The 21,698-nt window shown below is 35.5% G+C and overlaps 1 protein-coding gene across 3 annotated transcripts in view; it reads right to left on the bottom strand.

Annotated features, from left to right (window-relative positions):
• The window catches only part of DACH1 (dachshund family transcription factor 1), a 366,571-nt gene that overhangs the window by 167,555 nt on the left and 177,318 nt on the right, over window positions 1-21,698 (bottom strand). For all 3 annotated transcript variants that reach the window (XM_049815997.1, XM_049815999.1, XM_049815998.1), the window contains exon 3: window positions 6,141-6,302. In XM_049815997.1, the coding sequence (XP_049671954.1) occupies window positions 6,141-6,302 (162 nt within the window). The remainder of the gene's footprint in view (window positions 1-6,140; window positions 6,303-21,698) is intronic.

The following is a 21,698-nucleotide window of genomic DNA, read 5'->3' as shown; positions in this document are numbered from 1 at the left end:
CCTAGATGAGGGACTCATTGTTATGACACAACTGACGGTCCAACATGAAATGCTGCATCTTTGCTAATAATTCCCTTAATTTACTAACTGGTGTTCAGATCATAACATCCAATTCATTGCCTTGTTTAGCAAATGTAACAATCACCACAATTAAAGGCTAGGGAAGCAGATCCAGAGAAATTATATTCTTGGTTGATAGACTAACATTACATTTTAGCTATGAAATTCAAGATGTTTTTTTCCCATGCCATCATGAAGAGAAGTAAAATTCCAAAACAAAGTTTAGTGACCTGATTATAACCAAATGATTAGTTTCTGGTATTCTGTGCGTTCCCAAAGCACAGTTTTATGAAAGCATTCCTTTAGCTTGATATACGACATGCTCAACATAACACATTTATCCTTAAGGCTGTATGATTATGCCTTTGCTAGCACCTAGACAACACTTTTCATCCACAGTTCTCAAAGAAGTTTACAAAAGTAGATATTTGACACTGACAAGCATTCATCTTGTGTCCCATGATGTCAAAGTTGCATGCACAGTCCTGTCGTTAAAAGAAGTGTTACATATCATACATTAAACACTGAAATACTGCAAATAATCTTTCTGGTCTGAAGTTATTGTTTATCTTATTTTCATTTTTGTAAGTGATTTTTTTTTAGAAATGGAGCACATCTATCCACCTAGGAGTATACACATTCAGTTTATACTAAGAGAAAAATACATATTAATAAAAGTACTAAAGTAAAAAAAAAAAAAAAACCAAACCAAACAAACCAGTGTTTAATCTGTTTAAACAATAGAAAAATTCTTATGAACTAGTGATACTGTCATTGAACTGGAGAGAGTTTGAGAACAAGCTTGCTCTGGCTTTTTCACCCTATGATTTGGAATCTGCTCACAGTACTGCCAGCTTAACCAAAAAGGATTAACTCTCATATCCAACTGAGAACACAGATAATTCTCAGTAATTGGTAAAAAATGAAGATGAATGGGGCTGAGAGATAAGGAGCAATTAGCTCATCAGCAGTTACAGCTGTGCACTCAATCCGGATCCATCTCTTGAGTCTCGGCCCCTTTTAAAGAACCCAAGCAGAATAAGCACAGGACACCCCCTCCCAAAAAATTGCCATACCTGCCCATCATTCCTCTCTCTTCCATTTTATTTCCATGCTATACAAAGACACCTGTCATAGCATTCTGTGTAAATTACTACCTCTCCCAGGACCTGTATCTACAGCCAATCTTCTTTTACACTTTAAAAAAAAAAAAAAGGGGGGGGGGGGGGGAGAGGGAGGAAGAAAAAAACACAACGAAACCCGGAAACCAAATGACTACTGTAGACACTCTTAAGTTCCCTGTCAATCGTTTCATTATAGCAGCATCATCTGTTTGAAAATATAAGCAATTCCCTCATCTAATTATAGGGAGGATTTGAGGTTCATTAACATTGCCAAGGCAGAGAATCAGATGTGCAACTGCAGAGCTGTGCTCAGTGGCCTGCATTCTCTGTTTCCTTTTATTTGCTTTTTCAAGGTCTCCAAGACTTTTTCCTGAAACCATAAAAGTATTCTTTCCTTCAAAATAGACACGTGTGTTTAGAAAAAGGAAATGACCGCATTTTGTACTGTTCTATTATTGGGCAAGGTCACTGGAGAAAAATAATTTCACCTAAATAATTTTATCTCTGATTCTGGATGAAAAAAAAAGAATAGTATGCAAACAACCATTACTTTTGAACAACAGATCACAGGAAACCTTGTGTTTGTCTCATAATTTTAAATATTGCAAGGTAATGCGGATGAATAGGAAACATAACATGCCAGGAAAACCTCTTAATTTTCAACACATTTTGTGGTTGTTTATGGATTAAAGTGCTAGCCAAGTGTAAAATGTTGCCTTGTATTTCCTAACTGTGTTTAGAAACTGAGAGCACCAAAGTCTTCATGATTGCTTCACTTCCTTAAAGAAATAATAGCATTTTTTTTTTTGTATGAATGTAGTTTAAACAATGACATTTTCTTGGGACATCTGTTTTGAGATCACATTTTGAATAGATATGAACTCATTTCCTACTAAGCAAGTAATTTACTATTGTTGATAGTTGTTTACAAGTTTTATGAGTCAGATTATAGCAAGTGGCAAAGGTCTTTACAAATCCTTTGAGTATTCCCTAAAGTGTATGCATAGTGTTTTCACTACATAAAATGTTCGGGAAGCAAAGTATATGGACTGTTCTTCACTTCCTACCAAGTTACAGATAGCAAAACCTAGCTCACAGAAATAGCTTTAAACGTATTTATTTTCAAAGGCTTGTGTCTTTTGCAGCTGCAGGTTAAAGAAGTATGATAGCAGGCTAGTAAGAACTTAAGCAGCAAGGAAATAACTGGAGTTGCTCTACCCACCCATTGCTTCAGAGCATTATATGGTGCATATGTAACTGATCCTAACATCATCCTAAGATGTTAATATGACAAGTAGAACCTCTTCAATGAAACTGAAAGTTTGACCTTGTCAGTGTCATTCTTTTAATTCTGCAATTAAATTAAAAAAAAACCCAGCACACAGCATAATCTTCTTTTTGTTTGCTGCCATACGGAATTCTTTTTTTAAACAAAAAACCAATTATTTATCTGTCCTGCATGTTGTATGTAGAATTGCCACTAAAAAGAACCCAGGACATTTTTCCTTCTTATCTGCAATGTAGCTCATATCAGCCAAGCTGTCACAAGACAGTACTTGATATAAACAAGAGATTGCAAAGACATCTCAGTAATCAATATTAGGATGGCTACAGTATGGAAGCCCCAACCACTGCATATCATTTGTCTCAGCATCTATTTCTATGACCAAATGAAGCATTAATTCAAATCATAAATCTATGGTGATTTAAATCTGGGAATGAGCACCTGCCTGCTTTAATGATTTATTTTGTACATTTCAGTAAGCAGGAGATTTGTCCATATGAACTGACAGGTCACCTTCAGATGCCAGTAGCAGACTGTTTATCACCATGCAGACTAGCATCTCATCTTAGCAAGTAAATATTAAACTAAAAGAATCCAATTGATTGTGGATGGGGGAGAAAGGCGTTGCAGCCATATATTTTACTCAGTGTGCTAATACCTCACCCTGATTCCTCTGTAATTTCTTTTTTTTTTTTTTCCTTTTTTTCCCCCCTTCTAAAATGATAATTCTGGTGGGAGGATGCAAGGTCAAGGTTACCACACAAAACTAAGGGATATAAAATAATTACTTATTAGTATCATTGGCTTCCTTTAACTCCCTTCACTCACTAACGTTTTGGCCATTGCTTCAAAGGACCAAGTTAATAAATTTGTGGAGTGCTCTGTATAATTAATTATACAATGCTCATCTACAAAAACGACTTCCTATAATTCATATTAAGCAACTGATTAAAACCAAAAAGCAAGGCAATTCAGAAGTAAACCTGACAATTCAACTCAAGAGCCCATATTTTATTTATCTTCTTTTACATAGGCATTGGAACAGCCTAAGAACATGATATAATCAATGCATGTACACTAATATACCATAATGCCTGTTACATTTGGGCTAAGATCTATCAGTTAAGCTTTTAGCCTGGTTGGTTAGTTTGTTTGTTCATTTTCAGTTTGGTCAGGCACATAACATAATTTAAAATATAAACCAAAATCAGGTTATTTTCCTTTGTTTTATTCCTTCTTCCCATCAACACTCAGTAATGTAGTATTTCAAATTCATGCCTAACAAGCCATAATTTAAAACATTAATGGTACATGGACTTGATAATATTTATCTGAAAAGACATAAATAAACATCTGAAAAAAATGCAGGGGGAAAAAAAGCACACACCTACTACAAAGCAACACCTTTGAAATATGAGTTCTTGTCAAGATAATACAATACGCTAATTTTCAAAAATTCAACTAATAAATAGAGGCTTAACTCTTAATGAACCTAATAATACCCTGGCAGTAGGGTAGTAGCAGTAGGAATCACTTCTCTGATTCCATAGGCATAACTGACACTGGAGACTAGGTAGGGTTCACTATAAAAGAAACAAATAAATGCAAACTATTTTTTAGAAAACCTCCTTAGGAAGAGTATAGCTCAAGACTGGATGCACAGACAAGCACACTGTATTTCCAGAACCATTCCTCATGGAATGGAGACAACTGGAATGCTATTCACTCTACTCAGAAGAGCCATTTTTTTCTGAACAAAATTACTTCAATTCTTCATTCAATTAAATCAGGAAACTAACTGAAGTTAAGAAGTAAGTTAAGGGGCTGAGAGGAAATTTTGACAATGACAATAAATAATCTTGCTTTGCTAACTTTGCACTACTAAAATAGCTAGAGTATATTTTCTAAAACAGGGAGAATTATTAAACTGTGTAAAAGCAGATTAGCTACCTAAATTGTGTCTCAAACAATGATTTTAAAATAGATTTTTTTTCTTTTTTATTCAATTAAAATTCAGATATTCCTTCCATCCACTCTCCTACTAATACTTCACGTGGTTTACATGTTGATTGCCTGTTAACTTTTCCATTTCCATGGATGCACAAGTGGTTTGTCACTGGAACTGCCCAGCACAATAATAGTTCCGTGATCCAATATTTTACAATTTATTTCACATAATGCATTCATCTAAGTCTGAAATTCAAATCTAAACTAGCTTCTAGTCCTAGTACAGACTCTTTATCCTCCCAGTTTACACTTAAACTTTTCACTCTTTCTCATTACTTCACTTTTCTTCCTGTACGTTAGGGGCCACTTGGTCCTTCCACTTCATTTGTACCTATCTCCTCCCAGATTTCAAAAACACCTGCTCTCTAACCCCTCTTGTCTTCTCTCCAAGAGGACAGTCTTTCCACTAATACCCTAGTGACTGCACATGTTGGTATCTGAGTACTAACACACTCATATAAGACTGTTTTCTTTGCCATCACAGAGGGATTTTTTTAAGCCTTTCTTTAAAAGGAGAACAAAAATCTGGTCATCTCCTTATGCAGTAACGCATACATATTGTTGTTATTTAAAATAGCATGTGCCTAGGTGAACCGGTTCTTTGAACTGCAATTCACATTATTTCTAAATAATAGCCTACCGATGCCTACTGAACTGTACAGAAATGCTGTTCACAAACACATATTTATTTATGTTAAGGCTAGTACATAACTCTCTAAGACTCATTTCAAATGTATTTAGGAGATGAAAAGCTAAAAACTAAACAAAACTAAACCAAAGAGCCAAAACAAAAACAAACAAAAAAATCCCTATCTTAAGCCATTTTATTCCAATATACACCAATCTTGCCTGCAGTCTTCTGAACGTACCTCTTTGTCATTGAATTTCTGTTGCTGAGTTAATACTGTCTCAACATGATAAAAGGAGCCAATACAATGAAATGGCATAACAAAACATTTTACAGCAGACACACAGAGATGATTAAAGATTTAATCAACAACAACAAAAAGTTATTCTAGCTTTGAAGTATGCTTTAGCAAAACAAATTGTCCAAACAAATGAATAAAGTATACCGAAACAATTCTTTTTTGAGAAAGAACAAGAGTTGCTGATGGCTGCTTAAGAAATGGAAAAACCTGTTAACTACATTTTAAGAATGTGTTTATTAAAATAAAATATGATAGGAACTGCAGAGCATGGCAATAATTTATTGTGTATGTATGTTTTCCTTTTGTCACAGGGCACATGAAAGTATGAAATATTTTGCTTTCAAGCTTGTGTTCTGAATTACCTAAAGTCGATACCCAGCACACTGAGCAGGAGACATTGTTAAATTTCACTTTGACACCATCATCTGTCACCCCACCTGTACTTTGAAAAATGAACTCTAAGCAATCAAACCACTTTCTTTCATGGAAAATATTAACTGGAGTCTGCAAAAGTAACCTGCAAAGGAAAGAATGTTTTTGTAATAGTAACAACAACGCTGAATGCTGGTGTAAAGGTCAGATGCAAAATAAAACTAAAAACAGTAAGAAAAGGAAAACAAATATGCAACTTTTTACACCAAATCAAGGACTTCAGAAGGAAGTCCAGAAGGATGACCATTTTAATAAAATATCAGAGCATTATGGACATATAATAATGCTGTGTCTCAGACTTACCAACACTTGAATTCAGATCTCCATTTTCAGAGTCTGCTCCATGCTGGTTATTATTTGCATGATAGTTGGACATAGCTTCCAATTTAATTTTTTTCACTTTCATTGCTTCGGCTATGGCGGCGTTGGTGGCAGCTGCTGCTGCTGCAGCTGCTGCTGTCAGGCCTGCAAAGAAGTATGAACAAAATTTAATATACATTTTTCTATGATACTTCATTATTGTAGGGACTAAGACTCTTACTCTTCCTTCATGCTTGCTACGTAATGAACAGAGAACATTGCAGAATATTATTCCTCTTGTTAGATTTGAAAGCTATCAGCTTTTTCAAGTAAAATGTTTCACATAGTACTTAGATAATTACTCCTATATATCCACCTAAATCTTAACTTGGTATCCAGTAACTGCAGTCATAACACAATCACAACTAAGTGCAACTACAAATACACTTTCAGAAATCTAATTTAGCTTCGAATTGGTGTCTAAAGTGTCTGGCTATGAACAGGTGAACGTGTACATAACTGTATTTCGGAAAACAAAACCCTTTAGATCTCAAATGTTAGACATGCTAAAGAAAACAGAAAAAAACCCCAGGTATATAATTTCTATTTATGAGTAACAGATGAAAGAACTCAAGACATTTATTTCTCATTTCACACATAAGAGCAAGGAGATGTGGTCATTTTAGGAAGCGTTCTTAGAAGAAAGGTTAGTAATGCAGAACATCAGTAAAATACTTTTTTTGTTTTCCCCAGACTTCAAGTCATTAAGGTATTTATCAATGAGAAGAGGAATTACTAAACCCATTTAATCCTAATCCCGAAGCCACCTTCAGGCAATCCAAGTGCTCTTCCTACCAAACCAAATTTCTGCCATCTAGCCATTTACAAGAATGTTCTACAAAAATGAGAAAACTTCTCTTTGTCAAAAGCAATTAGAGAAATGGTCCAGTAATAGCTTCAAAACTCAAAATTAGATACAGCTTTTAATCAAAGTCACAAGCATTAAGTTTTTGCCCTCTTCCCTGAGGCAGGATAATTCTTCTGCGGTCCCCAAACTGTGCTGCTACCCACTCAGATCCCTTTGCCGCAGCCTGGGTGGCAGCAGAGAGAAGTCAGTGTCAAAACTTCACAAGAGCTGTCTACCCCACACGATTGATCCAAGGGGGAAAGATGGAAATTAAAGAGAATTAAACGTAAGAAATTAAAGAGAAGTCATTAAACCAGCTAAGTTTTCTTCAATTACACAATCTCAGCCCTCAGTCTGTGATGCCACAAGAGAAGAACATACCCTTAGTCATTTTGAATCAACATTCTTGCCCTGACCATCGAGAAGGCTTGAAAAAACTCAGTGTAACTACTTTAAAGGTGCCTGCTTGTCTGATTTTCAGCTACTCTGAGAGGTGTGAAGTGTCTTATGGATCTCAAGAGGAACTAACTCCACAACTTACTATTCCAGCGGGCCAAGGCTGCTGCCCAGCATAGGAGGAGTGCAATTTAGCAGGGAAGACCAAATAAGCAAATAATCCCAGGCTGCTGAGGTAAATATTGCTATTACCACTGCTTCCAAGGGCCTCTGGTTGTCCCCTTTGCCTCCTTAAATGGCAAATGCGTTCACTCTTGCCATGTTTTTGGCTAGCCATGGGGAGGGACAGAAGGCAAAATCCAGCGGGGGGGAAGGCAGAAGGTGAAGGGACATCAGGAAAGCAATGAGGTGGCGTTAAGGGTGCCTTTGAATATATTATGGCTTGACTCAAGGTTGCTTTCCCTTATTTCTTTGCATGGCCACATAAAGATTAGCAAACAGTTCCAGCCTCCCAACACTCCTCACAGGCTGACTTCTAACACCTCCAAGTGCAACGAGAATTACCAAGTATGTGATAATTACATTCTGCATAGGCAGAACAATATTACTTAGAAAACTGCTATTTCAGGTAGACGAAGATGTACCAAAAGCCAAAAATCAAATCAGAAGGTGGATAAATATGAGGGTTTAATGTTATTTTAGCTTCTGCTACAATTACAAATTGTGCATGTTCTGATCTTAAGAAGGTATTGACAATAACATGGATTGCTTCCAATGATATTTTTAACTTAGAGGAAGGATATGAAGTTATACATTATACAAATTTGGTTACTGTCCCTAAATTAGGCCACAGAAAAAGGGATGGTGCACCTCTGAACTTTGGTTTGCATCCTGTGTTCATTAAACAATACAATAACCTATACTTCCTTTTTTTATATACATCACTGACAAGCTAAAACTAGCATCTTTAAAGAACAATCCTTCGGAGGAATATTCAAATACAATATAACCAATGAATACAACAGCAGGCCTCAAACCTTTGGCTGTGACTCCACTTCCAGACCAGCAGTTTTTAAGTACTTCCAAGTATTAAGAGTAAATACTTCATTAAACAGACACTGGACATAGGACTTGTGAGCCCACCTGTAAATATTACATCTCACTGGGGTAATGACCTGGTTGCAGAACCGCTAAAATACAAACTGTCTTTTGCTACAAAATTTGCAAAAAAGCATGCCTTGGTGCTCTCTCCAAAGCAAGACATAATGCTTCTCTCTAGAGGAAGCCATACCTTTGGATAGGGACTGGAAAACTAAAATACATATTGCTTGGTTCTTTACTGCGATTTTCTCAAGATAATGCTTCTGATAACAAGTGATAACTTAAAAAAAAGCAGAAATTAAACTTCCAATTTCATTCCTTCTTTCATACAACCACATAAGCAACTGAAATTATTACTTTACTGTACAGCAATTAATTTATATACAAATCTGAAATGTGTGTCTTGTATAAGCACCGGTGTAAGGGGGGGGGGGGGGGGGGGGATGCAAGCAAGTAATAATCCTCAAAATTACAGGTTAATGCCATTCCTCACAGCAATTCCAGCCTACAGCACAGTTTCTGCTTTACTGCTATCACTAGACTGTCATGATAGAGCAAAGCAAGCAGCAAGGAAGATCCCGAGCCCCTTGCATTATAATCACTGGTGCACTGTGGTATATTGTGGTAGGGTACAAGACAACACCTTCTCTCTAGCACAGAGCCCGACTTATCTCACTTATCTCATTAGCAAAGGCAGCCAAATATATTATAAACAGAGGAGGTTAATAAGCTGCTATATGTATATTTTAAAATTCCAAACTTTAAAGTTCAGGTATGGGTATATACTTAGGTAAATACATGGGCTTTTTTTTTAATTGGTTGTTCAAGAAAGCCTTTTGACCTAAACATTATTTACTATCACTTTACTCTTACAACAAGTAGCCAAGGAATTTCCAAGGTGCACACTTTTCATTAAAGAAATTTTATCTTCAAAAATGAGATAACCAGAAGTCATCTATAAAGGCAACTGAAATGGAAGAAATAATAAGGATCACACTGAACAGCCACTTAGATATTTTTTATTCTTTACAAATATTTATTAGAACAGTTAAAAAGTATCCAGGCCAAAATATTCAATGGATTAAAGTCAATAGTAGTTGTCATTAATATTCTGAAATTGATAGTTGTTTATGTCTGGCATTCTTCCTGCTGATTATGCAGTGAGACAGGCAGCTTTATAAATATCTCATCACTCCATCGTCACACAAATTTCATCGACAGTGCTCATGCACAGCTATTAGCAATATGAATCTAACCATTACAAGAGGAAAGAAAATCGAACATGTGGCATTAATACGCAGTCCTGGTTCCTAACCATCTGATAGGCAGATGGTGTAAAGCGGATTCTCCAGCTGAAATGAAGGGGCACATCATTTAAAACCTTGTTTGCATTCTAACTGATATCAGTGCCATATTGATATACATGATACATCATGGCAGTATTTGAACAATCTAGTTTGTTTCAGTCATAAATGTTTACAGCCTTGTTTTTTATCTTTAGAAGCATGTTCTGAAGAGCGTATTTTTAATTTATGAAACCTATTGTTTACTTCTGTTGAACCAGAAGATTAGCGAAGAGCAGGAATATTAAATTACCACAACCACAGCAGTATAACTAAGATGGATGAATAAAGTATGGTTTTTCAATAAAAGATGTTAGTAAAGGAATTAAAAAATTAGCCTAGACATTTTATGCATTAAATACATTTATTCATTTAAACCTTACAGCTTTTTTCCCATGTGACATACTTAGAACTTTAATGCTTTATGAAGCTATTCATTTAAATCTCTTACTGCGTGCAATTAATCTTGTCCAACAATTTAATTCAAAAAGCAAAACATCAGAAAGTAAAGTTCAATTCAACCATCACGCTTCTGAAGTAATCTCCGTATTGCTGACAGTTCCTATAGACTCATCAGCAAAAGTCTGTTCAAGGTGTCTTGTAGGAGCCATATGAATTTGAATTACAGCTCAATTGAAAGCTCTCCAAGCCTTAGTAGGAACTCAGGAACAAGAAGCAGAACACCAAAAGAAAGCGTGAATGATCCTTTCCTACAAAGACCTTCTCTCTTCTGTCACTAGATTACTTTGGCCTGTTGGGTGTGTTTGTAGCTGTTAATTATGTTAATAAAGTTGCAGCCTGCTGCCTCTGCCAAATATAATCATAAGCTTTCTCCTGCCAAGTTGTAGTCTAATTTACACCCATGCAACTCTGCTGAAGTCAGAATTTCGTGGGTGAGAATGAGACCAGAAGTATGCCCAGTATGTGTGGTCTTTAATGCTGAAAAATGAGTGAATGAAACAGAAAACAATGACAAAAACCATACCATCTTCAGAAAACAATTCTGTTTTAAAAGCAAAATGCCCGAGAGAGCTGTCATATATCATGACAGATTTTCAAAATGTGTACGAATTACTGGTGGGCACTAAATCACATCCAGGGTTTCTGCCTTCCAACAAATACTGTTCCCTCCCTTAAGAGAGAGCTCTTAAAACTTTCAGTTTTGATGGCACGAGCAGCTTACAACACATCCCATTACTGAAGGAAAAAAGAAAAAGAACGGTGAGTGTAACTTTTTCAGCCTCAAGTATGTCTCAAAATACACACCTGTGAATTTTATGCCTAAACTTGGTCCTGGGACAACTTACAGTTATTTAAGTAATTGATCTTAATTCACTTCTTAATTCCTTCTCATAACTATTTCTACTAGTAATTATCATTCCTAATAGTTATTCCAATAAATAATTAATAACTTCCTTCATATAACCATTACCTTCCTTTACATATACCTTATATATATTTACAGGTACATAAAAAATCCAGCAATATATACACATATTTTCACGTCTGTCTTTATTACTATGAGAAAAGTTTCAAGGTACCTTACCTTTGCCATCACAGAACCGGTAGAAAATCAAAACCCAACTGTCAGCAGTGTGTTACATTTAATACAATTTATTTGCTGGAAACTTCATTCTACAGAAACGCTTTATTTATTGTGTGGGAGGAGGTCCAGATTTCATCTAAATTCTGAAAGTGCTCCTTTCATTATTTCAAATTAATGCTAAATCCTTTTTCTTATATTTTATTTCAGTGGTACTGACTTGAAAATAATTCATGTCTTTTCTTGACTTAATTCCAGTTTTTATACTGAGGTTCTTTCTTGGGTGAAATTCTTACTAAAATCTGAAAAACTCTGCCCGAGAAAGAAAGGCAGGGTTACCTCCTAGGACTTGACCCCGATCACTGCCGATTATTGCAGTGGTTTCATGGGTTTCAGCAGTTCAGATACAAGTTTTTGGTAGCTTATTATGCTGCTGCCCAGTTATTTCAAATGAAATAGGATCCTAACCTTAGTCTCTGATCTAATGGGTGTTTTATATAGTGTGATACATAAAACAAGAAGGGGAAAGCAATCTGCAGGAGGACAGAGGTCTGATTACATAGACTGGATTGCAGAAAGGGGAACCCTTTCAGACTACACCATAATGTTCTGCTAAAATATACTGAGTTTCATTAGTAGCATTCTTTATGTATAATGTAGGCCTGGAATCTCACAGTTATCCTGAAGCCTTATTTCTGTTAATCTGCCTGGATTGATCCAATGCAACAATATTGGTATACCCTAAAAATTTCATTACCTGTTATTTTGGGATAATCAAGAAATTCTTGTCTGGCCCTTCTAGCTGTATTTTCCTGCTCAGTTTGTGTGGTTCAGCATAAACTGCTCATCCAGATCATTTTTTAACACCTTTAAAGGACTATTATTAAAGGAGTCATGTAAATAAAAGTGAAGTAACTAACTGCACTTTAAATATTGTTAAAGAAGGAATAGTTAGAAAAATTCAGCCATGTGATCTGGTTTAGACTGGTGCAACTAAAATGAAATTGCCAGTCTTGCACTGGGAGAAAACCAGTGTATGTGAGGCTCAAACCATCTGTTGTTCATCACACTAATCAGACCTTTTTCCTGTAACTACTCCTAAATTGCAATATGAATTTTGAGGTCTGGGTATTGCACTTAAAATAAACAAGCAAAAGAGCTAAATTTCCACAGCAATCTTCTAATCTAAAAATCTTTTTACTTACAATGTGTCTCTTCAATTAATAACACAGTTGCAGAAATAAAACATTGACTAGAGAGAAGTAGTGTCCTCTTGATTTGTTTTGTTAAAAGCTGATAAAACTTAAAGAGTGTATTTCTTGAATGAGAACTACTAGCAGGTTCAATGATGCTGCAAAAAAAATGTCTAAATGTAATTATTTTATCACTAATATTTACCATGTATGGAACTGATGGACTTACATTCCATGAAGTTATTCTTTATTGTGGATTTATTCCTTTGTACTGAAGAGTAAAAAGTGAAATCATAAAGTGCATTTCAAATACCACAACAAATTACTGTTATAGCTTAACGGGGTTTTGTAATCTGTGAATTTTATTATTGGCTTGATGTGATTGTGAGAGAACTAAACAACGTATACTGCATAACTGCCTTGCTCTATTGTGCTTTTCAGCAACAGTTTAAAATCCTACTGGAATGCATACAGCATCACTACAATACAATTAAGAGAGAACATTCTTTCTTAAACAACAGTCATCTTTTCAAAAGCAATAGATTCTCAGTTCTCATTCAGTCTGTTGCATTATTCATTTCATGTGCAACCTCATGCTGGACCATAAATTGTTACTTTATCTAATCAAAGGCGACTTAACTCCACAGAAGGTCAAAGGTTTAATTTTGTGAAGTATTATCTTACGCTATGAGTTTAACGGAAAAATAGAAGAAGAAAAACAGCCAAGAAACTGGTAATAAATGAACCTTTATTGCCTCAGGCATTGGCCTAGTTAATAAACTTTCATTGAAGGTTTCTTTCAACTGTTATGGACAATGAGGTAAAAAAATCTTAAATTACAGCCATGTGTGACTTTTAAAGCAGGCATTCTTTTTTATCTCAACCTCCCCAGCTTAGGAAAAAGACAAAGAGATTGTCTTCAATTTCTTAACCAAAAATGTATGCTTCTAAACAGATGAAAAAGTGCAGATCAAGCCTTTTTAAAAGCAGAGGTCAGCTTTGAACAATATAAAAGATAATTTTCCTTAAATGTTGAATCTTGATCCACAATCTCTTTAACCAAATAGCATGCAGTTTTAAAAAAAAAAATGTGGGAAGGGAAAATATATATACTAACAATATATTATGCTAACAAACATGCTTGGTTCCTAACAGACTTTCTGTTTTACATTTGCATTGCTAGAGTGCAATAATGGCTCTTGTTTAATAGAATGACTTATTATGGGAACAACTTCCCTGCACTTTTTGCAAAACAGAAGTTCCTTTCTTCTTTTTGTGTGTATTATCTCATGTTCTCACAATACCATTCTTGCTGTTACAAGAAATTAAAAGGTTTAACATAATGACAGTTACTGGTAGTTATTGGTGTTCCATGAATTTTCTTCATTTAATATTCTTAGATTTGACTAACTACAATGTCTTTTATTGACATATTGTTTGAGTTCAGTTTAGAGAAAGGCATTTCAGTTTAAGTTATAGAGCAAAAACAGTAAGAAAATCAGTAGTACTTAATAAAAGCTTAGCCTTTAACATTAGTCTAATTTATAACTAGACGGACACAATTAATTAATTGTAACACTGCTACAATTCCAAAATACTGAAAGGACGTGTTCATGCCTGTAACGGCAGTAATGTAGCTAAATACTCATAATCTTTCAACCAGCAGGAGCTTTTGTAGTTTTTTTATAAACCTAATCCACAGCTTGACACAGATCCTGGGGTAATGGCACACAGTTCTTTGATTAAACTAATATCTAAACACTGTCGAGGCTGCCTGATGGCCCTGTGGAAGTACGTCTCCCTGCAACTTCTGAGCTCAGCCTTGCAAACAGAATTGCCAAATTCTTTCCAATAGACCCACTGTAGTCCAAATGCCTAATCATGTGTGTGAAATTTAACTTAGCCATGTGTGTATTTGTGGCATCAGAACAAGTTCAGTATAAAACCTGTGGACTGCAGCCGTGCAGTTTTAGCTTTTATACCCTTCTGATGGGATGGATGTGCCTGCAGAGGAACCTGTTCTCTGCATTGGGTCCACATACTGAAGAAACAGCTTACTGATATTTATTCAATGTGGTATCGAAGCCTTTGTGGCCTTTATGGCTTTGTCCCAAAGGAACATTTTTGCCCAAAGAATGAAAGATTAGATTTGTACTTTCAGTGGAAAAGAATAGTCAGCTACAGACTTATTTTAGGCTCCTGCCTTCCCCAAGAAATGAAAACAGCATCATTCCTACTCATGAAAAGAGAAGGAAAGGAATGCAGGGCTTTAGCTGCAAACAATTGCCTTCTCTGCCTAAGATGAAATATTATCATAGCTGCTCATTAGTGTATCTTCAGTAGACCTTTAAAATATAAACCTACTATTTCAAAATATTTTAAACAAAGTTTTCATAGGATTATTCATTAGCAGCATAAGAATATGCTACATGTATAAATAAAAAATAAAATATCTTTAAAGAACAATTTTGATTCTGTTCTTTCATATTTAGCTTTAAAGTAGATATTGTTCGTTTCCCCTCCCAAAAAAAAAAAAAAAAAAAAGAACTCAGAAAACTTCATGTTACAATATATACTGACAAATTCTGTAATGTTCTTCTGGTTGCCTCTCTATATTGGCAGTGTGCAAAGCAGGTTGCACCAAGCATTATAATGACAGAAGTCAATATAATGCTGGAAAAAAATCCCAGAAATCCACTGGTTAGCTCCAGGCATATATACCATTGTTTTAACACAGAAAGTTGGGTAAGAGAATTTTCACGTTTCAAAATATAAAGAATTCACCTGAAAGGGTCAGGAGAGTCCGCTCTCCTCCTCCATCCCTCTATTCACTTGAAGTGTTGTAACTTCAAGAGCTGCACTGTGGCTTTGGGGCTCTTTTTTCCTTTTTTTTTTTTTTTTTCTTTTATTTTTTAAGTTTCATCAGATCCATTATGCATTACGCTGCGCCAGAGGCAAGGCGTGGGGCTAAATGTACTATTATAGCACAGTGATAGCAGAGTATTGTACTGTGATGCAGGACTGTGATACTGTACAAAGTAGCTGTGATAACGACTTACGGGGAACACTGTGTAGTCCTGCTTTCAGATTAAAAGGCAGTCAATTCTTACAGACAGCCCTCTCTCACCTATATGTTCTACTTGTTGCACCAGGTAACAGGACACTAAATCCCATGGGCAGCACCCTGAGAGCTGACCAACACACTAGACAAATCGTATTCTGGTGGCTTCTTACATTTGAAGGCAACCGATTCTCTTTCCAATACAAACCATGGCACAACAGTGGGATGATGTGCACTTGTGTCTTGTCCCAGCGCTCAGTCAAAGCAACACCAAATTATCACCCCAAATCAAGGGAGTTCTCTCAAGCCCACAGTGTTATCAGAGAGTCACATTTCTGAATACCTTTGTTTTGTACCTCAGAATTGCCTGGTACTCAAAAAGTAAATATCTGAAGACTGTTAATAACGTTAAAGGGAAAAATGTGGTATTTATAATGCATACATAATTATTATATTTGGTTATAATATGAAAACAAACGTGCAGTAACTTTTCTACAGTCCCTATCATATCAATGTAATTGCAGTCTATATTATGAAAAAATGCAGCCATTTGTAAATTCAGATTTACATATGTGAGCACACATGCTTTCAACAGGTATAATCTTTGAAGCCAACAGGTCACAGGTATCACTGTCTACCTCATTACAGACAAATATTCAAAGCTCACCAAATATGCAAGCCTAAGGGGGTCCCAAGATTGTCTTTGGCAGAACCCCAAGAAATCCTCATGATATCATGTATAAATGAGACATTATATGTACATTGCTAATAACACTTTGTAGAAGACAAAATTTTATGTTACCATGCTCCTCTCAAGTTGGTGGCATCAATCAATAGACAAAATATAACAGTATTCCACAGATTCCACATTTTGTAGGGAGAATTAGATTATAATTTGCAGCAGATAGATAATTAATCTTTTCTCAAGCCATTAATGAACAGGCTATCAATAAAGTAGGATTTTCACTAATCTATCTCTTACTGGAAATCACTTTCCTCCACCTTGTAAACACTTGCACAAGACTGGATGGGACACGTGTTTTATAATTTCTCATTCCTCTGGCTTATGACCTTCTTTCTTATAATTTCTAAATTCCAAGTTTTAGACTTCTCTGACATTCAGATTGGCAAGATGGACTGCATGTTTAGCACAAAGTGAATGATAAAAATAATTGACAAAAATTTAATTAGCATCTAGATAATAACTCACTTTTTTACGCCAATCACGAGTAATCTAACTGCCAACCACAAGTACTCTAACTTCCAACCAACTGCAAGATGCAATTTCAATAGAGATTAGCAACGAGAGTATCAACACTGGAGATGAAGCACATGGAGAGAATGTCTTTAATTTTTCAAATAAAAATATGCATAGCCTGTTTCTGATAAGTAGTATACGTGCATTTCTTTGTTATTTTCTAGACATTACTAGTCTTCAGTGTTGTAACTTCTAGACTAAAATTTTCCATATGCATCATTTGGAAAACGGAACATGAGTTTTGGTATTATTTTACCCTAGAAACCAGAAGAGCATGCACATTCTAATGATTTGATACTAATGTTGATTTGAAGTCACTTTGGAAGTCATACAGGTAGCTAATAAGATTTCAAGTCTAAACTACTGATTATAATTTACAGCATTTGTTGCTACACAGCCCAAATAGCGGCCACTCTAAAGTAAAGTGAAGAACACATGAGCTCTGAAATGTGCCACATGGACTGCTGATGTACAGAAGTCCAAGCTTGTTTGGCATGCCTAAGCTTGAGAGGAAACAAGGCAAAATGACGGGGTTTGTTGCAGTTCAGAACACTGCATTGCAGAGTTTCTTTAAAATTGAGTTCTTAATCACTAGTTAAGACACGTTAAAACATATGCTCAGTTTTGGAAACACAGGAATTACTTTTTAAAAGCAGGCAGACCTAGTGTTGAATTTAATTTTGTGATGCACTTACAGCCCAAAAAATTAAGGAAATTTTTTCTGCCAGTGGTTCAAGAAGTTTATGAGGCATTTCTAGCATTCTCTTTGTTTCTTCTGTTCTTTAATTGGATATATTAGTCACATGCTATATTTCTCTGCCAAGCTTGAAAAAGAGTAGTTTCTCCATCTATCAGAACAGATTTTCAGTGGCAATAACAGACCACAAGAGAACGGTGTTTTATCTAAGATGCATTCTAACCAATAGGTGGTATACAGTGAGGTTTCACATAATAAAGGTAGATGAATCAACACAGTTCTGTCCTTCCAGCAACAATATGTAATAAAGATGCCATATCATCTATGGAGACATTCATATATGCACAATGTAGTACCACAATCAAATCTGCAGACTGTACATGCATTTGTATTTACATTCTTCTCTCTTTGCTGTTGACACCCTGTCCTTCTCAACTACAGAAAACACACTTCAAAAGTGGCACTACAGCATTGTCTCAACTCACCACGCTTTTGAAGAAAAATATTTACAAGTAGGTTTCTTCTATTTTCATGTTTGTTGTAAGAAAGCTTACATTGTAGGAAAACTTTAGTGAAATTTAGTGAAACATTCCACTTTCGTTGGAAACTGCTACCATTCAAGCATAAGAGATGGATATTCCTCATATGAAAGAGCATGAAATACAGAATGAGTTATAAAATGGCTTCAGTGCATGGAAAAAAGATTGCCTCCTACAATGTTCATGATACACAGGAATTTTGCATGGATTCATGCTTCCAATCTCCTAAATGAATATTCTGTTGCCATTTCTACACCAAACTAACAGATTGCCAGAAAGCCAATTGTATCCTGGGCTGCATAAAAAGAAGCATGGCCAGCAGGTTGAGGAAGGCTATTCTCCCCCTCTACTCCTCTCTTCTGAGATCCCACTTGGAGTACTACATCCAGCTCTGGGGCCCGCAGTACAACAAAGACATGGACTTGTTAGAGCAGGTCCAGAGGAGGACCATGAAAATGATCTGAGGGATGGATGAGGAAAGGCTGAGACAGTTGGGGTTGTTCAGCCTGGAGAAGAGAAGGCTCCAGGGAGATCTTATTGCAGACTTTCAATATACAAAGGAGGTTTATAAGAAGGATGGAGAGAGGCTTTTTACCAGGGGCTGTAGTAACAAAATAAGGGGTAGTGATTTTAAACTGAAAGAGGGTCATTTTAGATTGGATATAAGGAAGAAATTTTTTACAATGAGGGTGGTGAGACACTGGAAGAGTTTACCCGTAGAAGGCTGTGGATGCCCCATCACTAGGGCCAAATGTTCAAGTTCAGGTTGAAAAGTGCTTTGAGCAACTTGATCTACTGAAAGATGTGCCTGCCTATGGCAGAAAGGATGGACTAGATGACCTTTAAAGGTCCCTTCCAACCCAAACCATTCTATGAAATATCAACTTTGTCAATAGGATCAAATATATTTTGCATCCAGTTGCAGCATCAGCTCACCTCAATCTTACCTTTTAGCAAAGAGATATTTTAACCAACATCTTTATTTCAAGCTACCATATAAGCACCAAAACATTAAACTTTAGTCCAATTCAAAGCTCCTACCTTTGTGCTCTCTCTCTCCAAATCAGTCCTTCACTAGCATCAAGTGTTTCACAGAAATGTTAACAGAAACAATAATATCTGCAGAATGTCATTAGCACAAAACACTTCACCATGTATTTACTTTCTTTTTCACATCCTGTGTGTTCATACAAAAGGCCCAGATGCAAAATTATGGAAGGTATTTTTTCTAGCAGTAGGATATGGCTTTTTGACAGATTCTATAAACAGTTATTTTGGCAGCTTTAGAGATGCCCCTAGGTCAGTCACTTGGTTAGACAGCTGATGGCCTGTCTGATTCTCCTGTCTGCCATTTTCTTATGATTTATCTTCAGTTACTTGTAAATTAAATCCAAACAGATCATTACCCCACACCTACAAGACCTCTGCTTAACCACATGTGCTGAGCATTGCTTCCATAGAAATTCTTAGTGGGTAGCAAAAAGAATCTGAAAAGAGATGCTGAAAGAAAATATCTGAATAATATCTGAATGAGTTTTGAAGTAGTTCACCCTTTTAGTTAAAAATATGATTGTTCAAACAAAAGAACAGAAGAAATTAGAGCTCTTGAATTTTAATTTTGATATTACCAGAAGGTATCAGGTATGTCATCTACATTTTAATTTTATTCCCATCTACCTATTAGATGGAGATAATACTTCCTTACCTTACAAAAGGATTACTAATATAAATCAGCCAAGAGTTGTACAAAGCTATGAAAATAAAGTGCCAAGCACACATTATTATTGTCATCAGCCCTGGTTCTAAATCTATAACATAAAACAAAGTCCATAAATTGCAAACTAAACTTGCCTAAGAAGTGAGGGCAGCAGTTCAATGTAAAGTGTACATGAGTAAAAATCCACAAAGGAACTATGTTAAGTGAAACATGCAGCTTAAAAGGTCACAATACACTTTTAAGCCCAGGAAGCACTGATGAATAGGAAATAAACATTTAGGATTTTCATTAGTTTAGCTGGAGGTTTTTTGGTAAAACCATCAATTTAACAGATACAAGGGTTTTTACTAATTTGAAATCTAATTTAGTTTATGGTCAATTGAAATTCTGAAGCAGGGAGGGAATAAGATCAAGGGTTTAGCAATTCTGAAAAAAAGATTAAAAAAACCTCTCAATATATGATGATTTGTCAAAAAATCTCCATTTCCTGAAAGCTACTTAGGGCTTTATTAAAATTAAATTTCAAAAAATGCCCATCCTTCTGTTACTACCTGAGCTAGTTAAATGTGAAATGTACTCTTTCTAAATCACTGACAATCACAAGAGGGAATATAATGATTTTACCTTATGTTTGTAAAATGTGACTAGGTATTTTTTTGTTGACTGTAAAGGAAGTCGTATTCTGAAAAACAGGATATTAAGGATTACAAAAAATATACTTCTAATCTAATTGTACCATAAAGCGATCAAACATTTAAAAAAATGGACTGAAAAGAAAGAAGAACAATACGATTATCTAATAATCTTTCCATCCTTTACAGACAGGAAAAAACAGGTGTATATTTGAGAACTCTTACAACAGGTTACCTGTTCAAGGATACAGTAGGAAAATACATCATTCTTTATCTCTACATTCATTTAGAGTTAAGAACATATTTCATAAAAGCACCATTCTCAACTTTGTTTCTAATCCAAAATGAAGTGTGCACACACACAAAAAAAGAAAATTAATGTTTGTTTTAAACAGAGAAGTAATAAAGTTGGGGAAAATTCTCATGCAAAGGTACATCTAGCATAATTTAATGCATTAAAGCCTTATGTGAACAACAGCCTCTTCAGCTGCTGATCGTGTTTTTCCAGATTGATTGGTTCAGTCAATCCTGGCACAGAGTTTGTTCCTCTAAAATACCTTTACAGATAATATCCGACAACCATAGAAACTCTCTAATTAAGTTTAAGTCAAAACTGTGTATTTTTATTTGTTCAAATGAATTGTTCCAAGCAGGTCAAGTAACTGCAGACTACACACTAACACCCAAAGAGTATCTTCTTTGAGATACTAGTAACTAACTGAAATATCAGGTATCTTTCCATTTTCTGAGAGCTTCACTAGGAGCCAAACATAAGACTTCAGGGCAGGATCAGTATTCTCTTAAAGCAGAGGTTTTTCAATATAGAATTATTTGTATTTCAAATTGTTAAAATACAGCTACAAGTAATTAAAATTCAATATATTTGTTTTAGTTTCCATGGTATCACCTGCAGATGTATTTTGGAACCCTGAACAAATAAATATCATTAAACAGCACACGCTATCCTCAACAGCCCTAGATAAGAAAGAAATTGAGATTAATTTTGTGGGTCACGTTTAGCAAATACAGGCAGTTCTGGCTGGGGTAAGTGAGAAGTGAGGCCGTGAAGGGTAACTGCAATGCTATAATTCCTAAAACATGAAATATCTTGTATGTACCTAATCTGGTCTATGGGTTTTCTTGTTTATTTTTTAAAAAAATAATATACTGTGTA

The sequence above is a fragment of the Accipiter gentilis genome, chromosome 13, assembly GCF_929443795.1.
Source record: "Accipiter gentilis chromosome 13, bAccGen1.1, whole genome shotgun sequence".
Classification (NCBI taxonomy): Eukaryota; Metazoa; Chordata; class Aves; order Accipitriformes; family Accipitridae; genus Astur; species Astur gentilis.
Note: the sequence above shows the minus strand (reverse complement) of the source record. Positions and strands in the feature narration are given on the sequence as shown.